The 21008-nt window shown below is 38.5% G+C and overlaps 1 protein-coding gene across 2 annotated transcripts; it reads left to right on the top strand.

The window, feature by feature from the left end:
* Nucleotides 1-25: 25 nt before the first annotated feature.
* DNAL1 (dynein axonemal light chain 1) lies at nucleotides 26-19370 on the top strand. 2 transcript variants are annotated; one of them, XM_067296511.1, is made up of 8 exons: nucleotides 26-58; nucleotides 2996-3034; nucleotides 6810-6919; nucleotides 7892-7947; nucleotides 10772-10827; nucleotides 12059-12185; nucleotides 12597-12743; nucleotides 15283-19370. In XM_067296511.1, the coding sequence occupies exons 1-8, from the start codon at nucleotides 56-58 to the stop codon at nucleotides 15327-15329; spliced, it is 585 nt and encodes a 194-aa protein (XP_067152612.1). In that variant the 5' UTR covers nucleotides 26-55; the 3' UTR covers nucleotides 15330-19370. The 2 variants fall into 2 exon arrangements, with proteins under 2 accessions (XP_067152612.1, XP_067152613.1); XM_067296512.1 differs by lacking the exon at nucleotides 15283-19370 and adding an exon at nucleotides 14253-14437.
* Nucleotides 19371-21008: the final 1638 nt, after the last annotated feature.

The following is a 21008-nucleotide window of genomic DNA, read 5'->3' as shown; positions in this document are numbered from 1 at the left end:
ATGCGCGGGAGGCCGCCGTGCCATAGCAACCGGAGCGTTAACGGTAGCAACGGCAATGGTGGGTCCGTTCAGTGCCGGCGCGGGCAGGCGGGCGCCTGGCGGGGAGGGCGCTGGCCCGCAGGGTGGCGGCCTGCCTGGCGGCGCGTGGGAGCCGCCCTGCGGGCGGCCGGGGGCTTGGGGCGAGGCTGAGCTGGGGCGTCCTGGGGCCGGGGCGGAACGGGGCCCGCTTCGGGCGGGGGCCGGTGCAGCCCCGCGGCGCGGCGGGGCGGACGGGGCCGGGCAGGCGTGCGACCCCCCGTCCTCGCCGAGAGCGGGGCGGCGCGGCGGCGGCCTCCCCTCACGACTTCCCCCGAGGAGTCTCCGGGCGGCGGCAGCGCGGAGTCAAGCCGTGCGCAGCCGGTGCGCCCCGGGCCGCGCTCTGGCGCAGCGCGGCCCGGGCACGGCGTGAGCTGGCCATGAGGCAGCCCGCAGCCCTTTACGTGGGCTATGGCGCTGGCGCTGCGGCCTGTTACCGTGCCTTGGAGAAGGGGGGGTCGGGGGTAGATCAAGTAGCGGGAGCTAATTAATTCACATCCTGCAGTTGTTGGGACTCGGGGATGTCATCATTGAAAAAAAAAAAAAAACAGCTACTGACTGTTTTTAAGGCAGCGGTACCTGCAGTTACCGTGCTAAGTAGCCTGGTTTCTGTTGCTGTGAAATTCTAATTTGCTTTACTTAAACATATGAATAAATGTATGCAAATGAAGGCAAAGTGTCCCTGTTTTACTTTTTCCTGTGGGTCTGAATTTTGTAAATATTCTGTGTCAAAATATTCTGTGTCCAAAAGCCATCTTTTTTGGGGGAAAAAAAAACAGATTTATTTTGTTTTGACTTATATATATATATGAGGGTCTTCTCCTCTCCTCCCCTTCATAAACTATTTGTCTTTTTCCTGCAGTGTGGATGGTGGCCATTCAGGGTGATGATTTCAGCTTCTGATCATTTGGAGATTTGAATGCTTGAAATATATTTCAGTTATATGACTTTCTTTAATATAAATCCCTGTAGGAGAATTTTCAATATGCAGGTAGAGGACACCTGAAAATAGGTTCTTCAGAGGTTTCTGTTAAGTAACCTCCGTTGGCAGAAGATAGTATGGTTTGTCTAAAGAAATTTCAAGTGTGCTTCAAGGAACAAAGCAAAACCCTGAACACACATTCTCTTGATAAGCCACTTCTGCTGATTTTTGTATTTTCCACCATATTATATTATAATACTAGTCAGGTATTATAATGGGAGAGACAAATCTGTAGAGGTCAGGGAAGAAACTGCTTTTTGTGTTCACATGGATCACTAGCTTCAAAATCCAGTCTGTTTTTGGCATGAGTTTGAAACAGATTCGGGCACTGGTCACATAAACCAGTTTCTGTCTTTAATAACGGTTGACTGACATCTTGCACCGAGATGCTGTAACAATGGACTAGCACAAGCATGAAAAATAATACAAGCAAGTTCCTGTCCAAAAAAACTGATTAACTGGAAGCCAGTTGGTTTTGCTGGCACACTGGTCCCTCGATGGGACTTGATGAGACTGTCAGTGGGGGATCTAGGGCAGTGATGTCCTAAACAGAAGGAGGTCCCTCAGCTGTTTACCTGCACCAGGCACCAGGGAGGTACTGTCATAGCACAGGTTTATCAGGTGTCTACAGTTGGACCTAGAGAAAGCCAGCTAGCTAACTATAACTCAGTTTAGGTAGAATTAAAATGTGTATCACTCTGTGGAAGGAAGCGGCTAGAATATCTGGGGATGCTTAGTGACATATGTCTAAATGAAGGCATATTTTGATATTTGAGATGCGTATTCAGAGTCCTTAGTATCCGGTGTCTTGGCCTGGTTTTGGGTATTCAGTGACTGTAACCATTCTTTTATTTGCAGCTACCACAACTGTTGCCTTTTATCATTGGGTCCAGAATTTCTAGTGTTCCAGAGCAATAAAAACCTTATAGCTCTGTGACCTGAAGGAATTACTCATAAGATTTTGGGTGGAAGTCAGTTCGTTGGTTTTAACCGACACAGTTGGTTTTTTTGGTATCTGATTACCTGAAAAGCTGCTTCAATCCACGTGTTGTAGAGCTACAGAGAAGAGCAATAGAGATGTTCAAGCTAGAGTCTACCTGATTTTATAGGAAGGAGGCTGTTGAGCAGTTTTTGTGAACGCCCAGTCTCAGTGGAACCGTTTTCATCCAAAAGACCTCTCGGAATATGTTTAAAGTTTAGGACATATCAGAGTTTCTCTATGTACTACTGTTTTTGGATGGAGAGTCATTTGGCTTTGATGAAGGAGTTAGTGACAATAGCAAGTTTATCAGTGGGTTGATCTGTAAAAAATCTTGTACAGTAGCTCTTGGATTTTTTTAAACAGAATAATATATGTTTTTCAATAACATGATGGGACTGGACATAAAATGAAGAGAAACAAATATAAACATTCCAGACTGCCCTTGAGATTTGGCCAGACGTGCCTTATTTTCCTCAGTGAATCTTAATAGGCTCTATCTTTCTACCTATTCATTGACTTACTTTCAGACAGGAAGTTGCATAATACATAATAATAGAAAGTGTGTTTTTAAGAAGACTGGACCATGCTTTTTAGTATAGTGACTTCTAACTTCTGTGAATTCAATTAAATTTCATCATCAAAACTAACAAGCAGTGTCCCTAACCCATTCTCCAGTCTACGCAGAGAATAAGATCACAAAGATAATGTGCTTGTATGAAGTCAACTGATTCCTTGTGAAAATGCTACTGAATATCCCAGAAAATAAAATTAAGAACCACTAAGGAGTTGTGCTCATTCCTACTTCTTAGAACCAGCTATAGGACGGTAATAGAGGAAAGTGGTAGAAGGGGGTTGACAAGCAGGTAAGGGAGAGTGAAGGGAGAGGAAAGCAGTTTGCAGTGAACAAGCCATCTAAAAATTGCAATGAATGTTAATTTTAATTTGTTTATTTTTAGGCAAAAGCAACAACTATCAAAGAAGCTCTAGCCAAATGGGTAAGTACTAGAATGGGTAAGTACTAAAACAGTATCTAGCTGCTTTGCATTACTCTGTGGCATGGATTTTGACTGTATTCAGATAAATTTATTTTTCAAACTTTTTGTAACAAATATGTTTACTTGAAACATCTGCTGCTGTAATAAATTTCACAAAGTAAAATTTTTATTACTAATATTGATGTGCAGTCAATTCTGTTAAAGTTTCTTTGTATTCTTCTTAAAATTATATGGCTGGTAAAGATGAGTCAGTTTTGCTGTCTTGCCTTGTTCTGCTGAATATGCATTGATAGAAGGCCTGAAGCTACAAAGAGATTCAGGATATTAGTTCTTGTATTTTAATTATGCTCTGTTCATTTTACCTGAGTATAATCCCTCCCACAGAATAAATAGGTATGAAACACTGACTGTACTGAAGTCAGTGAGACATCTGCTGTTGCCTTATAACAGTGCTAAAATGAGTGTATAGAAAAAAGCTACCAGCAATGCTCAAAAATTCAACCCCCTCACCCAACTTCTAGTGGGTTCATTTCAATACATAATATTTGCTTGTTTAGTGTAGTGGTGTAGAATAAATTTAACACTGTTATATCAGTGTTTTTCTGCAGCAGTGATACACAGGCCTCTTATATTGTCCACTATGCAAAGCTTAACTCAGAATGAGTTTCTTATTTGTTTTTCTCCTTCAAGTACACCATTAATACAGACAGTTACCGGCTGTGACTGAACTGGTCTTGTAACCTTCTAGAAAGCTGTTTGATGGAGAGGACATGGATGTCATTTCAAATAATGCTACAGGATGCCTCTGGGGTCAGGGTCACAGTTCACTGAAGTCAGTGAGAATTTTCCCCCAATCTCAGTCGATTTTAGGTTAGAGCATAGATGTGCCGTTCTGTGTGTACGTAGGCCCCCTCTTGTTCTGTCCGGCTGCTAGAGCAACAGCACAAACAGTTTTGGTCTCTAGATGATCTTTGTATGAGATAGTGTGGGCAGGTACAGTTGCAAGCCAGAAGATCTTTACCACCAGCTTAAGGTACAACACTGTAATTGAAGATTACTTCCTTTTTGAATGTTATCATTGTTTAGTACTTTCAGTATTTCAGGGTTTTTTTTTGTTCTTTTTTTAAGCTACACTGGTATATCCCACAAACTTCACTCCTGCTGTCATAATAAGCCAGAATGCAACATCTTGTGGAAAGTAGCATTACTAGAGATGTGAACAGAGTATAAAAAATTCTGATATTTTTCCATTTTCCTCCCTCCAAAACCTCAACTCCATATCTCCTATTAAAGATTTATTTTACATTTGCTCTTTCGTCATGTGTTTTGGGGAGAGATAATAGAATTACGTCAGTGAGTTTTTATTAAGTAAGAAGTGCTGAATTTGCTCTTCTGTCCACGTTGTTTTGGGGAGAGTTTTAACTCCTCATTTTCCTGCTCCTAATCTGAATCTACCTGACTTGTAAAATTGGATCTGATGTTGAGCTGCATTCCAGATGTTTTTCTTCCCTTCAACATAAGGATTTACTTATGCCCTGTTTCGAGTCAGGATGAAGTTAGTTAACTCAAAGAATCTTTAACTTAGCAAAAAGGAATCCTTACCTTAAAAAATGTCTGTTCTACTGGTGGTTTCTCTGTGGCTTGTTGGGGTAGTTCATCTGACCTTTTTTCTAGAACCAGGTGGCAGTCAGGATGAATGTTCTTCTGCAGGTGCTCACTCATGGCTACAGTCTCTATTGGGAGCTCATTCCCTTTCATGTTTTTAAGAAACAAATCATTTTATTGATTGGTATAGGCTGATAAATTGATAAATTGAGTATAAGTGCCAATAGATACAGTGTAATCCTTGTTTTTAGAAAAGAAAATAGAAGTTTTTTTCACCGTACTGTAGCATAACATCTGACATGCTTCTTATTTTCTAAATTGCTAATGATGAGTGAAAGATCATCACACTGAATTTGGACCGTGAATACATAGGGCAACATGTTGATTTTTCATTAAATTAAGCCACCTGAAGTGCTTGGGACATATAAAAGAGAAAATAATGTTATCAGAACTTATTTTGCATTTACTTTGAACAACCATATGAAGTATTACATATGGTTACTGAGGTGAACAGTCAATACCTGATCTTATGCTATGGGATTACTAAATACTTCTGGGATGCAATTCATTTCATTCTAAAGCAGACACATAAAATAGGTCAGACCTCAGCTTTCTCACTTTTCAATTAGCTGAGTAAAAATGGGGGAGAAAACAATACTCTGTTTTGTAAACCTGGGGTAGATTTCTCCTTTGTTAATGGACCTCCAGTCTTCCCGCTGAACACTGAGTGAACTGGCAAAACTCTCTCTTTGTTCTGTCAAGGAAACAGCTGTCAAAACTGCTGTTCCACCTAAATGAGTACTTGTTCCAAGTGTTTACTCAATAATCACCATCAGTTCAGAATTTTAAAGGACTTGATAGACTGCAGCTTTTAAATAAACACACCCAAATGATGAAGTTATGACCATTTTTGTAAAGTTCTGAACTTACTAAAGTACTTAGTTCTCTAGAAAATTATCAACCTAGATTATAACTAGGAAATTTGCTTTTTGCTATATTCTCTAAAGCGTGAAATCTTCTCCTTTCCTTTTTTTAATGACTAAGTGGGGGTGTTTGGGGTTTTTTTTTTTAAAGCTATTAGCTCTGTGAATGGTAAGGATTTAATATTTTCTCTAAATACCAACTTTTCCATTATTTCTAACCAGCATTTGATAATCCAAAGATGGAATATAATCAGTCTAGCTTCAAAATTTCCTCCTCTTTGCTCTGTATTTTATTTTTCTTTATTGGGTAAGAGTGTAAACTGATTCTCTTTTCATGCATATGTTCCTTTGGGCGTATAGTTGCATGCAAGAATTACCATCTAAGCTCATGCATATTTTAAGGCTGACCTCAAACTACCAGCACAGCTGGAGGAGCAGGAGTCACAGCACAGAGTTCATGAGGAACACCTGGGATCTGTCCAAAATGGTTAAAACCATGGAAAGACTTGAGAAAAATGCAATTGAGGTTCTCCCCCAACACAGGCTCCCCTGCCTCTGGGAACAAGTGCAAGTCTCCTAACTATACTTCATGGCTTATGGATTTCCAGCTGCATTTTGTGTTATTTGTTCACCTATAGTTGGCTGTTTCGCTAATGCTTTCAGCAGTTTAGGCTGTGCTGGGCAGCTGTAACTACGAGGAAGTAGTATGAGTGTAGCTTAGTCCTGATTTTTTGGTAGTGAGTTTTCTGGATGAAGTGGAAACGAGATTTTTCTAGCAGAGTTTTTAAGTATCTGCTTCTGCTACAGATTGGCCCTAGTTCAGGCTCCCATTTGTCAGTCTCCATGGAAGTAATTTGATTCAGCACTTCAAATCTCTAGCTAGTCTCCATTTCATTTTAGCAGAGGATCACTGAATCAAATTGCTCAAGCGTAACACAACTTTTTTTAAACAAAGAAAGTGTATGTAATGTATAAGTGTTTTATTACCTTGGACATAAGCAAGCCTTCTCCTCTCTACTCGCCTTCCCCCCACCCCCTTTTTTTAATTCAGGCTGTATTTGTGATTTAGTGAAATTGGGTTGTTGTGGCTGAGGTGTCATTCAGAAAAGCAACACCAGTAGGTGTCTTGATAAAGAGTATTCAGAATGCTTTCTCTTTTGATTAATAACTTTTAATAGTATGTTGGCATTAATTTATAATAATTGCATGTACCAGTGAGTATATTCTTTGCCTTCTCTTTTCTTTAGGAAGAAAAAACTGGACAGAAGGCTTCAGAGGCAAAGGAGGTGAAACTCTATGGCCAGATTCCTCCTGTAGAGAGGATGGATGAATCTCTCTCCACGCTTGTTAACTGCGAGTAAGTTCTGTTAAAAACAAATCGGAAGACAAATATTCTCTTCTCTTTGTATTAATTTTCATTTTTTCTGTTGTCCACTATGCAAACATGTATCTACTATGTTTAAGTGTGGCCTTCAAAGCAGCACCTTTCTTTTTTCTCAGCTGGGCTTCTTCTTCCACACACAGTTCCTGCTTGTTTGAGGTTTTTTCCTATGATTCCTGTCACTTAACTGAGAAGATGTTAGGGTAGATTCTGTATTAATATTTGTCCTCAGAAAATTAGCACATTATTCACCAGTATGTAATTACAGGTCCGTGTCTGGAATCTGCTAACTAACAGACACATTTGCAATCCATTTATTTATTTTTCTGTGGTATTATAAACCAGAGTCTGCAATAACACATCCATTTGTTCAGGCTCTTTCTGCCTTTAATGACAAATCTGAGGTACTTCCTAAAATACTATTTGTACTGACTCCTACAGTGTTAAGGTTGTAACTGCACAATGAACTGTCTTGGTGAATGTGCCCAAATGGCAAAGTGCAGCGGCATGCACAGATATCTAAGTATCTCTGGGTGCCAAAGCAATATGGCTGCTGTTTAACTGACCAAACTGTTGTAATAATATCTATGTTTGAAATGCGAAAGCAAGAGAAAAGTAGACCTAACTAGGACTTTCAGAGAGAAATTACAGGCATTTCAGAAAGAAATGGCTGCCTATTTGTTAAGGTTAGACATAAAAAGATAATCCCCTATGTGATGTAAATTACTGGTGGTAGTTTCCCAGAAGCTAAATAAAGTTGCAGAAATCTTGATGGTTTGAGGATATTATAAGTCTGTTCACATAGTTAGTTAGTTTACCATCTAATGAGAGAAAAATAAATTGTAATTTATTCCTAATGTAGTAGTGTTTGGAAGTGGAACTCTTCTAGTACAGTGATCCCTCTTATACTGTCAGCATAAAAATGATTGATTATTCTTGTTTTGAAAGGAAGCTGTCATTGTCTACAAACTGCATTGAAAGAATCACCAACTTGAACAGCCTAAGTAAGTGACAAGCCAGTGGCTGATTATATTCATTTTCTAGTTGCTTAGATTGGACATATACCATAACCTGGATCTAGCTGTATACCCAGTCTTATCCTTATTAATTCTTTTACCTTAGAAAATTACATGTGATTTTTAAAATTACCGTTATTGGAGAATGCATGTTTAGCAGTAATGGTGTATTAAAGCATGTACCCATGGGCACTAGTCTTGGCAGTTAGCCTGTGCAAGTTTAACAACAGCAAAAAATCCATACAGAAAACACCTTTACAACTTCCAGTAGGCCTGGGTTGTGATATTCAACAGGTAATCAAATCCAGAGTGGTTTAATGACCTGTTTCCATGCTGATAACGGAGAGAGTCTGCAGTTCAACAGCTTTTTATCTGTGGTGTTGTCTGTTGCTGAGGTTGTAGACCTGGGTGGAAAAATGTCATTCCATTTTGCAGAGGATTTGGTTATACTGGTTTGGATTGCGGTCATACCTGAAAGGGGTGTGCTGGAGGCGAGGGGGAGCCAGCTGTCTACAAGTGGAACTGAGCTCTTGTTTCCTGGGCAGCTGTTCTGGATCTATGAAACCTTGAAACCCATCGGGTTGCTGACTTTAGGACCAAAATCTTAATGGTCTGTCCCCAAGTTGTGGACCCTGTGGCAAGGAGCTGCAGGTTTTGGGCTGGAACTTCCAGGCTTTTCTGTCCCCATCAAATTGCCAGGCAGATGGACAAGGAACCTGGAGTCCCATCCTCTCCAGCTACACACCCATGGGGCTGCCAAAGGAGCCTGATGAACTTTACTGCCTCCATAATATGCTTAGACTTCCACAAATTCGCAAATACTGATGGGGAAAAAACACTCCCTTAGAGTCTTTCCAAATAACTACTGTGAATATTTCACTTTGATTAACTCTATCACAAACAAAAAATGATTAAGCAATTACAGAAAAGTGAAACAGTCTTTAGTGGGAGAAAACTTTAAAAGCCTTTAAAGCATCTTAAATGTTTATATTAATAAAATGTAGAATCAAACCATCCAGTCTGTACCAAATATCTGATCCTGCAAGCAGACACAATAGAACCACATGGTCTGTCTTTTAAAGGTTTAGAGTGTGAGAAACTCTCAGTTTCTATTGCTTTCTGTGAAAGAGAGAGAAAGTAGTGCTTATAGCTATGAAAATCAGGTGAGTAACTGTTACTGTTGCATATTTGATTTGGTTCATTGTGGAGAGGAAGCTGAGAAATAAGTTTAACCATCCAGCACTTTTTTCAGACAAAAAAGATTAATGTTAATGTATCTTCCTAGTTATAATTATGTCGAGTAGATAATTTTGTGTAAAGAACTACACCCCTCTATCCATACATTTGAGGAAGATGTTTCAGATGATAGCAAAAAGCAGGTAATTTTGTGTTTTAGCAACTGTAAATATTCCATGAGGGAGATTTAGCTTCCTCTAAAATACAGAATTTCTCAGAACGAGTACTAAAGAGCAATAACAGTACTTAGAAACAATTTTAAGGCATGGCATTTAAGGCATTCTGTTATTTTGTATTTCTAAGTATCCTTGTACCCTTGTATTTCTCAGAAATTTCAAAAGCTAATGCAGACTTATAATTTCTAGCCATGCATTTCAGCGAGAACAAGGATAGCTGGCTAGATCAAAAGGCCTTCTGCTGCTGCTCCCCTCTGTGGACAGAGATCCTTAGGGATATTCTGAAGAGTATTAGCTGTAGTAGGCTTTAGACTTAGTGATTATGATTCTTCATATTTTAAGCATAGTTATGTATTAAGCTGTTGTGTATAAAAAAAAAAGGAATTCAGAATCCTGAACTCTTTAATGAAAATGAATGTTCATCTTTTAGAATATTTACCTTTTTTTATCAGGTGTGGTTTCATCCCTGCATTCCTTGGGATAGGAACAATATAAATGAACATATAACTGTCTATTCCAGACTAGGCTTGAATACTCTCTCCATAGCAATCCTGAGCCACTAAATGTGCTATCTATGCATCATATATTGCTACTCAGTTGGAATATTCATTGGTCTTGCCTTTAATTATTGTACAACGTATTTCAATCATTGTGCATACAAGAGCAAAACAAGTTCATTAATTAATTGATCCTTAATTCAGTTAAGAAGAAGTCTTGAAATATTCAAGGAAGGTTTTGATTCAAAATTAACCCAGCTAGATGCTACAACACAGTTTACATATTTACACCTGGAAGAAGGCTTGTGTGAAAACTGAAAATGAGTTTCACAAAAAGATTGCAATTTTAATAGCTTTGAGTTATATTAGTATTGCACTGAAAACCAGCAAGAACAGCTCACTTGAAAAGGAATTTCATCTGGGTGCTAGACCAACTGAAATGTCTCTCATCAGACTTCTGTAAGGCAGCTTCATATGCTGCCTCTATTTTAGAAAACAAATCTTTTGCCTTAAAATAAGATCAGAACAACTTTTGCCTAGAGAAGAAAGGGCATGGACCACATAAGATCAGAACTAGCAAGTCAGCAGTGAGAGTTCAAGTAGGAAACAAAATAATAGCTTTTGTTGAGTATCTATTGGGACTGAATTTCAGCTAAGTAATGTACCAACGAACAGTTTTGTATTCATCTATGTATTTCTGAGCTGTCCACCATGGACTGGACGTTCCTCATGATCTGTGTATGTAGAGAGTTTTGCTTCTGTTATGTCATTCTTTTTTAATACAGCTTGTTCAGAATGCAAATATTTTTAGAATTAGAATGTGGGGTTTTACCAGACTTATAGCATCTTCTTGCAATTTAAAAAGAATCTCTTATTAATAAGAAACTGTTTCATCTGTTGCAGAAAATTTGAGAATTCTGTCTTTGGGAAGAAATAACATAAAGAACTTGAACGGATTGGTACGTGCTTCTTAGCAGTAACTAATATTCACTAATGAAATGGAGTGCTCTCTTGAATTTGGATCACTGAATTCCCCTTATTGCCTAACCATTCCTTTCATTTTCTCCTTTCACTACAATCTTTTCACCCTCTCACACATTGCTTCTGAATTTTCAAATTCTCTTCCTTCTCTTCCTATTTTTTTTTTCTTTTTACTCTCTTCATGTTTGGAGATTTTTCAGGGCTAATTTACTCCATAAAAGGATATTAGAAAGGGGGAGTTCTTCATTTGTGATGACGAAGAACAGAACTTTTATTTTAAAATTGTTTAGGTTTGTAAAGCACTTTAAATTCCACTAGCTTTACATGAAAATAATTTATTCTAACATTTTGAATATGGAATTTTTTTCCGGAACATACTTGGATTATGGTTCTGTACTACAAATATTGGCAGTCACGTGAACCCATGGTTCATGAGTGCCGCTTTTTATGGGTAACTGGCACTCTGAGCAATATGGCTTTGGGGGAGAAGATGGTGACAGGACTAAGTCTACCAGGCAAAGGAAAAATTATTGGGGAAAAACAGGATCGATTTTGTTACATTTGTATTAATGGCAGAAAATTATTTTTAATCATCTGATTAATTAAGCCAAATGAATATAGGAAATGTTTTCTTCCTCAAGACTGGTTGTATGTTTCTCCTGCAGAATGTCTCTCTTCAAGGCTGTTCCCACCTTTGGAGATGCCGTATCTCTTAAGTGTGAAATATACAGTCAATGTGTAATGGTTGGTTTAAAAAAATACCTCTGTTTTTGAGGGAATTGTGAAAGCAATTTCTGGCCTACAGATATGAACATACATGTACCTGAATCTATTCAGTCCCTCATACTGTATAAAAATCCCTCTAATGTGGTTGTTGAATCGCAGTCACTTTGTATGTACTTACAGTGCACAAACAGCCAAATTAGTCTCCTCTGACCCTATGCCTTAAAAAGAACTGCTCCAGCCAGCTATTCCTTGTATTATTCTAGTATTGTGACTTCTTTCCTCCTAAATATATTTCAGATCCTTTGTACTTAATCCCCATGGGTATTTGTCGTGCATAATTAGGGACCTGCTTGAAAGGATATGAGGACCAATATGCATTAATAGTTTATTACATGAGATGACCTGCAGGGTGTGAAGAAGAGAGAAGCTGAAGAATAAGGAAGACTTACCTTCACTTCTCTGAGTAGTCCTGTCATTTTCCAGGAGGCAGTTGCAGATACTTTAGAGGAGCTGTGGATCTCATACAACTTCATTGAGAAGCTGAGGGGGATCCGTGTAATGAAGAAGCTGAAGGTTCTCTATATGTCAAATAATTTGGTGAAAGACTGGGGTAAGCCAGACCTTTTTGTTCTGTAACTTCTTACTTTCTTATGGGGAATGCATAGGTTAAGTCAGTAAGTGGAAAATAGTTCTGTTTGTTCTAGGGGCTAAGTTTTACTGATAACTACAGAGAATCCCTAAATCTCTGCTCATGCAAGAGATTAAAAATAGTTAGAAAATAGTTCAAAATTTGAATTTAATTTCTAAGCCCAATGGATTTTGTCCTTTGAACCATCTTTCTCTGACTTCTTTTATAGTACATGCCTGTTCTTTAACTTGATACCAATTTTTGCCCAAACAGTCCCCATCCTCTTGTATTCCATGCTATTTGTGTTTGTATTGACCTTGAAAGGAAGGTTTGCTGCAGATGTACTTTCCACGTTCCACAATCTGGTTGGTGTTTTCACATTTGTGGTTGCAGCAGAGTTTGTGAGACTGGCAGAGTTGCCATTACTAGAGGATCTGGTGTTTGTAGGCAATCCACTACAAGAGAAATACGCCTCTGATCAGAAGAACAGTTGGATTGAAGAAGCAACCAAACGAGTGCCCAAGCTGAAAAAGCTAGATGGTGAGTTTGGGGCATGAGGCAATTGGTGTAAGTTAATAGCTTAATATACAGAAGACCACAGTGAAATAAATCATAGCCTCAGAAATACATGTGTGACCATGTAGTACTCCTCTTCTCCTTCCTCTCACTGAGTTATTATTCAGAAGTAGACTAGCTTCTGACAGCTGAATTTTGCAACCCTGGCTTCAGGGTCTTCTGAAAGTGTCTGATAGATTTCAGAGTGTTAAATCTATGCGGCCTTGCAGCTGGACTTGATCCTTGAAGTTGTCCAGTCAAATAGTTCTAGCACCTAGCTAATAAGGAACTGAAACATATGTATGTTTATTTTTAATACTGGTTTGATGTTCTCTTGTGAAGTTCACACATTGACTCATGTAATTATATACTTACATGTTTAGCATTAAATAAGTTAACAAGACTTCCATCTGCCAAGTGGAATTATAGTTTTCACAACAAAGTCGAGTTACAATTTTTCCAAAAAAAGATGGTGTCATGGGGGATAGGGATATATAGGTATATGTTCTCTGTTTTGCTTCTGGTGCAAGGGCAGGTTTTCAAAACTTCACGCAAGTTTCCCAAATGCCTGAATATGCCCCTCTCTTCACTGCAGTAAGCCTCAATTTATGAGCTTTCCTCTGCTGCTTTCTTTTTTTAGTGGCTGATATGAAAATATATTAAAGCATGTCCTGATTAGTGAGTAAAAGCGAGACAATTTTAAAAGCTATTTTAAAATATGTTATTTTCTGCTAATGGAGTTATTAACTCTTCACTGTTATCCCCTGTTTACTAAAGCAATGAAGAGAAGAGCAGGACTGGTAATATTAATAAAGAGTCAGCGTAGCAGCAGGGAAGATATGGGTGCATAGGGGGCAACAAGAGAACAGCATCAATGCAGTGGGCGATGGATGGGAAATCAAAGCCAGATCAACTGAAGTAATAAGAACTAGGGAGAAGCTGAAGGCTAGTGAGAGGGCTGTACTGCTATGAAGGATGGCCTGCAATAGTCCATTCACTGGTGTAACAGAAAATGTTATGTGAATAGAAAAGCTGGAGCAGGGCAAGTATTTGTATGGGCAAAGGGTAACCTTGCTAGTACAGGGCTGCACCCTTAGTTTTGTAAGCGTTGTTGCAGCCTGGAGCAATGGACAGCTCTGAATTAGGTTTGTGTATTTCCTACACAATGTAGAAGGAGAGGAAGATATTTAAAAATGGAAGCCACAAAATACAGAATGTGGAGTAAAGCAGATCTCAGAAATGCTGTAGCAGGACATAAGTTTCTTGTGGCTGCAGTGTCCCAAGATCTTGCTATGCTTATGCAGTATATGTGAGATGACTAATATAGGGATCTGAAAATGAGTAAAATGTTTGAAGATGTTCTGGATGAAAATAGGCATTGATGGTATCTTTGGGCAGGTGTCTTCTTTCTCTTGGTTCCTGTGCCGGGATCCCTCCTCAGAAGTTAGGTGCCTAACCATGACAGAAATCAGGCTGCTTTGTTTTTATTTTCAGTTTCCTATTTGTGAAAAAACAGAGACACAGCGCCCCAATCTTGCAGTAAGCAAAGAGTTCTCACCTCAGAGCCTCACCAAAGTCAAGTCTCTGCTCCAAGCTGATCAAAGCATGAGTATGAACCTACAGTTCCCATTTCCCAGGTGAATGTTCTGGTCACTAGCACAGGTGGATGGACATATACCTCCACACCCCTACTATTCTTGTACTGTTTATTTAGGCATGTACTTTACTGTGCTACTTCAGTGTGCTGTGAGCTCACCTGTACTATTGAATCTTGCTAGCGTGGGGAAAATGTCTAATTTGATAAATCTTTTGGGGACTGTTAGCATTGCAGCTTATTTTAAGTTCATGAACACATCACTGTGAGGTGGTATCCTGAGCCTTGCAGTCTGTCAGAATCTGAGGTGCCCTTGCATTGTGTTGCATTCATACTTTGTATAGGGTATGTTCATACTGTGCAATGCAGCTTTAGTCTGTGACACCCAAGTTAGCTTTAAGAAGGTGTAACCATATTGCTTCTTGGATCCCCACTAAGAATTCACTCTTTGGCACTATGTTTTGTAGTATAGACATCCTAGTTAGGTATCTTTGATGATGTAGCCTGTACAGTATGTCATGGAAATGGCAGTACAAAGTAGGGGCTCTCCAAGAGGAAGATTGAGTGCTAGTTGGATGCTAGCAGTTGAAACATCACAGTGCATCTTCCAGTGACCAAGTTAGGCTGATCTTTGTGGGTCATGCTTTAATACTTTTTTACCTTTAGTATCTTTTTGCTACTAAAGAAGTTGGAAAAGCATCCAAGAGAAGATCTCATCAGTTGAAGCCTCTTCTAGTTAAGAGGGATTCAGTTATGTAGAAAGTTGGTGTCTACAGTTAGAAGCAGTGGCAGCAAATAGTTGTGCAACTCTTTCTTCCTTCTGTCAGTCCAGATAAGCTTTCAGGTATATCAGCATCAACTATACCTTTCTCTGCATAATCTGTTTGTAAATCTTTGCAGATTTGTTCTCTTTCTCTCTTTTTCTTTTAGGTATCCTAGTTATTAAACAAGAAGATGAGGAAGAAGGAGGAAACTGATAAAGCTTTCTTGTTGGGTATTTAATTATTTAAGTATTTCCAGAATGGCTCAGTACATAGAACTTTTATATAAATGTTTGTTTTGAAGAAAATCTTTGGGCAACTTTTAAAAGACTAGCTTATCTCCACAGCCTCTCACCTGAAGAATTGTTTTCCAAAACCTGGGCACACCAATTTGTCACTCATGTCACCTTCTGAAGAGACCAGTGGAGCTGAGTTTATCTGCTGTTTGACTAACAAAAGATCTTTACCTAAAATAATATGTAGCTATTTTAAATCCCTGATTAGTGATGCTTGTTGTTCAATCTTGGGTTACAATAGAACAGTTTTAGCTTGTTAAGTGCAGCTGGCCAACATTATCATTTGAAACACTGAGGCCAAAAGAACAGCATTGTGTTTTAGAGAGACTTTATAGACTTTGTTCTGTTTAATTTTGTCATGGGAATCCCTTAATATTTTCAATACGGGAGTTTGCCTTCTCTGCTCCTTAACTGTTATGCCAAACGGTCCCAGTAGTTGCAGACTTGCGCACAAAAAAGATATTGGTCTGATGATCTCTTGTTACTGGCCTTAAGTCTTGAATTGGTTTTCTTGCATTGAACTCTTAACTTCATTGCTTAGAAGGCCATGTATAACTTCTTACATATTTATTTATTTTAAAGAAGCAATAGCACCTTTTTACATGGTTTCAGATGAGACTAAAATATTTGCTAGTTTTTTCTTTGTCTCTTATAAGACACTATTTTTTTTTGGAATATGTGGACTATTAGCCTGCTGCTGGTTCCTAGTTTCTTTCTGGCTGATCGAGGCACAATCCTTCTCAGCTCTGGAATTTTCATGTAACGAAGTAAGTAGGCTAACAATCAGAAACAAGCAATGAACAAAAGACCTGGGTTTGAGGATATAAAATTTTGGTTATGAGGATACTTGGTTTTTTTCTAAAGCACAGATGTAAGCAATGCATGAAAGGTTTATGTAGTTAGTGAGGAAGGTGGGATGAGGTGGGAAGTAGGCACTGGAAAATAAATATTGAAGTGCCAGATGTGCTGAATTGCAAGGAAAACAGTTTCGTAAAGCCCCCATATGTGACAGGTAACTGTTTTGTAGTGAAAAGCATTAAGTACTGATAAAGACATGTATCTGATTGCACTACTGGGCGCCAATAGTGACTTTTTTCCTCCCCTCTTTAGAGAATAGATCAAGTGACCTATGTAGATTTTTCTGCAGCTTGTTTTTTTTTAAGCTTTTCTTCTTATTCTTGGTACCATCTTTGTTTAAATTATAATAGCAATGAGTCTATTTGCTGGTTCCAGAACTGATGTAGAAGGGATGGAGGCAGAAATCGACTTTTAATGATTTTGTTTGTGGAGGTGTGGCAGGGGTCAAGATCGTGGAAGTCATTGTCAGAGAAGAGAAGGGTTAAGTAAGTTGGCCCAGGCAACAGTAGTATTCAGCTCTTTTTGTGATGGGCAGGAATATTAAAGCTCCAGGTCTAATTTTAATAGATGATAATTCTAGAGCTGATCAATTTCTAAGTGAACAGTACAAAGTAGAAGGTTACAAGCAAATTATAGTTCCGTTTCAATATATTCTTTCTAGTTGTTCTTTTCATTGTTAGAGCAATTCTTAGGCAGTCCCACTGAAATTGGCAATTGCAGGTAAGACTTAAGTTTGATTTAGGTCCACTTTGTGAAATAATGTCAGAAGAGCAGTGGCAAAAGCTTTAGACATTCTGTACAAGCTCTTTCCAGACAGCTGTTTATCCTGACCAGAAAGCTGCCTGTTTCTTAATTAGCTCACTGGATTTATCTTATGGACAACTTTATACTCATACGTAGTTTCTTTTTAGAATTTTTCTCCTGGCTTTATCACTAGTAAAGTCCCCATTGACCAAGAAGCATGATGGGAGCCAGCATATATAGCTAGTTAACAGCCAGGTCATATTGGCTTCTTTCAAAACTAATCCAGTCAGTTGACTTGCAGCCAACCACTTCTGGAAAAGTGGATGTGCTTCAAGAACATGCATAATGCAGTGCTTATGACAAACTCAGCCTCTGCTGCCACCATCTTCTGTGTTAGAGCAATGGTGAATTGGCTTGTGCTCCTGACTACTGTAATTAAAGCGTGTTTAAAATGAGCCAGAACTTGAGTGGAACGCAACTTGACTTCTGACTATTGCCAGCAAATGGAAATGCCAAATTCATATACACCGTTGGGAGAAGTTTTCAGAATCAAATATTCAGTGCTGTTGTCATGGAGAATGGTCACAAGCAACATCGCTATTTTCTCACAGCAAGATTTCTACAGGTACGGTACGTATGGCTAACTTAGCTCCTTGAATGAAATAAGGCAGGGGAGTGGATATGAGAGAGCAGTCCAATGCCATGTATAATCCTACTGGTGGACTTTTAATATCTAAATATGGTCTAAATACTGTACATTTATGAAGGCAGACTTAGATACAGAAAATACTCTGTTTTGGCTATTTTGTGACATTCTGAGAACAGAATACAAAGTTGGGACTATGTTTTGAACAACCTATGGCTCCACTGATGAGACCGGAAGGATAACAAAAGTACAGTTCCTGGCTCTTGTAAGTGACAAATGCAGTCTATACATACTGTAATTATTCCAAGAACTTTGGCGACTCTTAGTTCCTGAAGCTGTCTTCATTCTGTGGCCCATTGTCATCAGCTCTTTTCACGGATAAACAGCACAAATTCCCTAGCTCTTCTTCAGAGCTGCATTATAAATACCACAAAAGATCACAGCTGAAGGAATGGGGCATCTAGTTACAGCAGCAGTAAGGTACACTTTGAAGTAAAGTAAAGTAAAAAGATTTTCTGCTCCCTTTCACCCTTCATGCAGTGATAACTTCCAGCATATAATTTAAACCCTTCTGATAAAAACTGTCAGTCTCAATAGAAACAATACGGTAAGAAAAAAACAGGCCATGGAACTCAGATAGCTGTCAGAGACTCCAGCTTAGAGCTGGGTGGAAGTTTCAGCTTAGTTTTGCTTTGCCTGATGAATCATGGTTCCTTTCATGAACAAATCAAAATCCCCCTGAACTTCTCCCGAATCAGTAGTTTTTCATACATTTTAAGATTTGCACTTTAAAATTATGCAGTGGATGTGGTAGAAGATATACACAGATGTAGAAATAAAGCAGCTTATTTGCATATTGATGGTGTTACACCATGTCATTTATAAGTTAACAGATGAGAGTGGCAGCTGACTCACTGAGTAAAAGAACTGTCTGTCTGCAGTACTCTGATCGTCAGTATCTCACCACATCCATTAAAATAGTAAGCACATTTTTATTCATGGATGAAAAGAACACCCATGTAAAACTTTCAAGCCATGTGGAATACTGCTTTTCCAACTAGAATTATGGAGGATTAGCATCCACTTTATTCCTTAGGAAAAATCTCCTAAAATAAAATTAGCGATAGAGAAATAGGTATTTTACTTGCTTGCTAGCACATTGACCTGTCTTAAAAGAGCTGATGTGTGGAGTGATTATATTGAGAACTGTTGGAAAAATGTGAGAAGGGACCTGAGAGCCAGCAGTTCTCCCTGTCTAGTTGTAGATCACTCAGGTTACACTAGAAGTAGCCTCAGCTAGAAAAATCTTCAAGCAAGAGAGCACTTTTAACATCTACTTTGGTTATCTTTTCTATACAGTGATTTTGTAGCATGACCAAATTGTTTAATTTGCTGTGTTTAAATTATTTAGGCCTGTGTTTATAAATGTTATTCAGTGAAATGTGTTTAAAAATAATAGAATGTTATTTTATACAAAAATTTTTGGCTGTTGTGTAATGAAATAGTTCAGCTTGTGGACAGCTTTCAGAAATTAAATTTTGTTCTCATTAAACTTTCCTAGCTGCTCAGGGAGCAACGTATTTATAGTATGTAAACACTGTTCCTTTTTGCCTCTATATTTTAGGATAGGAAATGACTTAGGCTTTAAAAATGTTGATATATTGTGATTGTTGTCATCTAAAACATAAATATTTTTCAATATTTTAAGTAAGACATCGTTTGTTAGACTTTGTTCCTACATCCTAAGAAACAAATCTATTACTTTCATAAGGGGGAAAAAATATGATAAATAAAGGGTTGATCTTATTTTAATACAAAATTACTAATTCACTTTGAAGTTGAATTCTGTTAACAGCAATATACAATCGATTTCATTAAACCAGGACAGGAGAAGGTTGCTGCTTAACTTCCATAAGAGAACCTTTAGCCTTCAGTAGACGCAGTCACTGTAATGTACTCTCAAAACTCAAATCTAAAAGAAAAAGCTTTCTACCCCATAGCTCACAGCCATCAGTCTCAATGAAGACAAGAGTAGCATCAGGTAATTATGGGTGTAACACTGTTTAAAAACCATATAGGAAATATTACTGCAGAATTCCTCACAATACCACTAACTCAAAATGCATTTAAGGTTAGTAATGACTAAAATGGCTTGTCTTTCAGCAATTGAAATAACCTCTGGAAAAACTTGGGCTTGGAAACACTTTAAAAAACAAAAACAAACAACCAAACCAGACCAAACCCAAAACCAAAACACTTGTGAAGTTTTTGGTTATCCAAGCATTGTTTGGATGCCTTCGCTGTTTTAATACTAAGTAGTCAACCTTTCCAGATGCACACTAACAGTTTTGACAGTTTGCTTTGACAGTAAGACAAACACCTTATTTAAAGCCTTAAAGAAACAGTGGTTTCCTATTGTATGTGAAGGCTTTTGTGTTCCCTACTTTGCCCACGGAGCAAAATACCACTTACTTCCCCAAACGGTATTGCTGATTAACAGCCACATCCACAGGAGTAAATTAAAGCAAGGGTGCTTAAACTGAGCTGAACAAAGAGTTTTAATATCTTGGGCTAAATCCTATCAATCATCAGCTCTGCCAGCCCTATTGGGATGAAAATTTAGCTGTCAGCATAAGACAACAAAAATGTGTTTGACATATGCCTTCTTAGATTTTAACTGCAATCTAGTTTGAGGCCAGTCAGACTGGTATACTGGTATTCTAAAAACCTGCTTCGTTTAGTGAAACATTTTTGGCTTTCAAAGACTTCAGGCCCATAGATGTGGGAAACAGTAGGCACCCTGCAAACGGTTCACTAGCAAAACAGAAGGAACCTTTGTTTTGAAGTTGGGGGGGGTATATTAATATTTATTAGAAACCACAGCAAGAGATCCAGCTACTGCCAGAGGAAACAAGATTAATGCCACATTAAAAAAATATAAAAATCTTAGGTCCAGATAACAAACAAGCTAGGACAATATTACAATATTAACTAAAAAAAATCTTTTAAAACTCTACTAATGAAAAATATGATGCAATATGATTTACTGGAATCATTGTTTCTACATCCCACAGATACATCTACTATACAGTAGGAAAGTATTATTAATCTCTTTCTAGCAGTTCTAGATTTACTTCAGTCTCTACTTTTTAACCCACCCACAGCCATCCAGGAATGCAGATTTGATACAGGCCCCTCAAGCACTAGGTTGCTTCATACTGCCTTTGCTCCGCCACTGTCTTTGTGGTTGTTTCAGGTGGTGTTGCAATGAACTGGAACTGCTTTTTGTGGATTTCTAAAATTTGGAATTCAACTAGAAAGTGCTTTCAGGCTTTTCAGAATGGTCCCATG

The sequence above is a fragment of the Apteryx mantelli genome, chromosome 4 (genome assembly GCF_036417845.1).
Source record: "Apteryx mantelli isolate bAptMan1 chromosome 4, bAptMan1.hap1, whole genome shotgun sequence".
NCBI lineage: Eukaryota > Metazoa > Chordata > Aves > Apterygiformes > Apterygidae > Apteryx > Apteryx mantelli.
Note: the sequence above shows the minus strand (reverse complement) of the source record. Positions and strands in the feature narration are given on the sequence as shown.

Excerpts from the sequence above, each read along its gene's own strand:
- DNAL1 (XM_067296511.1), top strand. Across the intron at positions 3,035-6,809 it reads AAGAAGCTCTAGCCAAATGG|GAAGAAAAAACTGGACAGAA; the intron begins GTAAGTACTAGA and ends TCTTTTCTTTAG. Across the intron at positions 7,948-10,771 it reads CACCAACTTGAACAGCCTAA|AAAATTTGAGAATTCTGTCT; the intron begins GTAAGTGACAAG and ends CATCTGTTGCAG.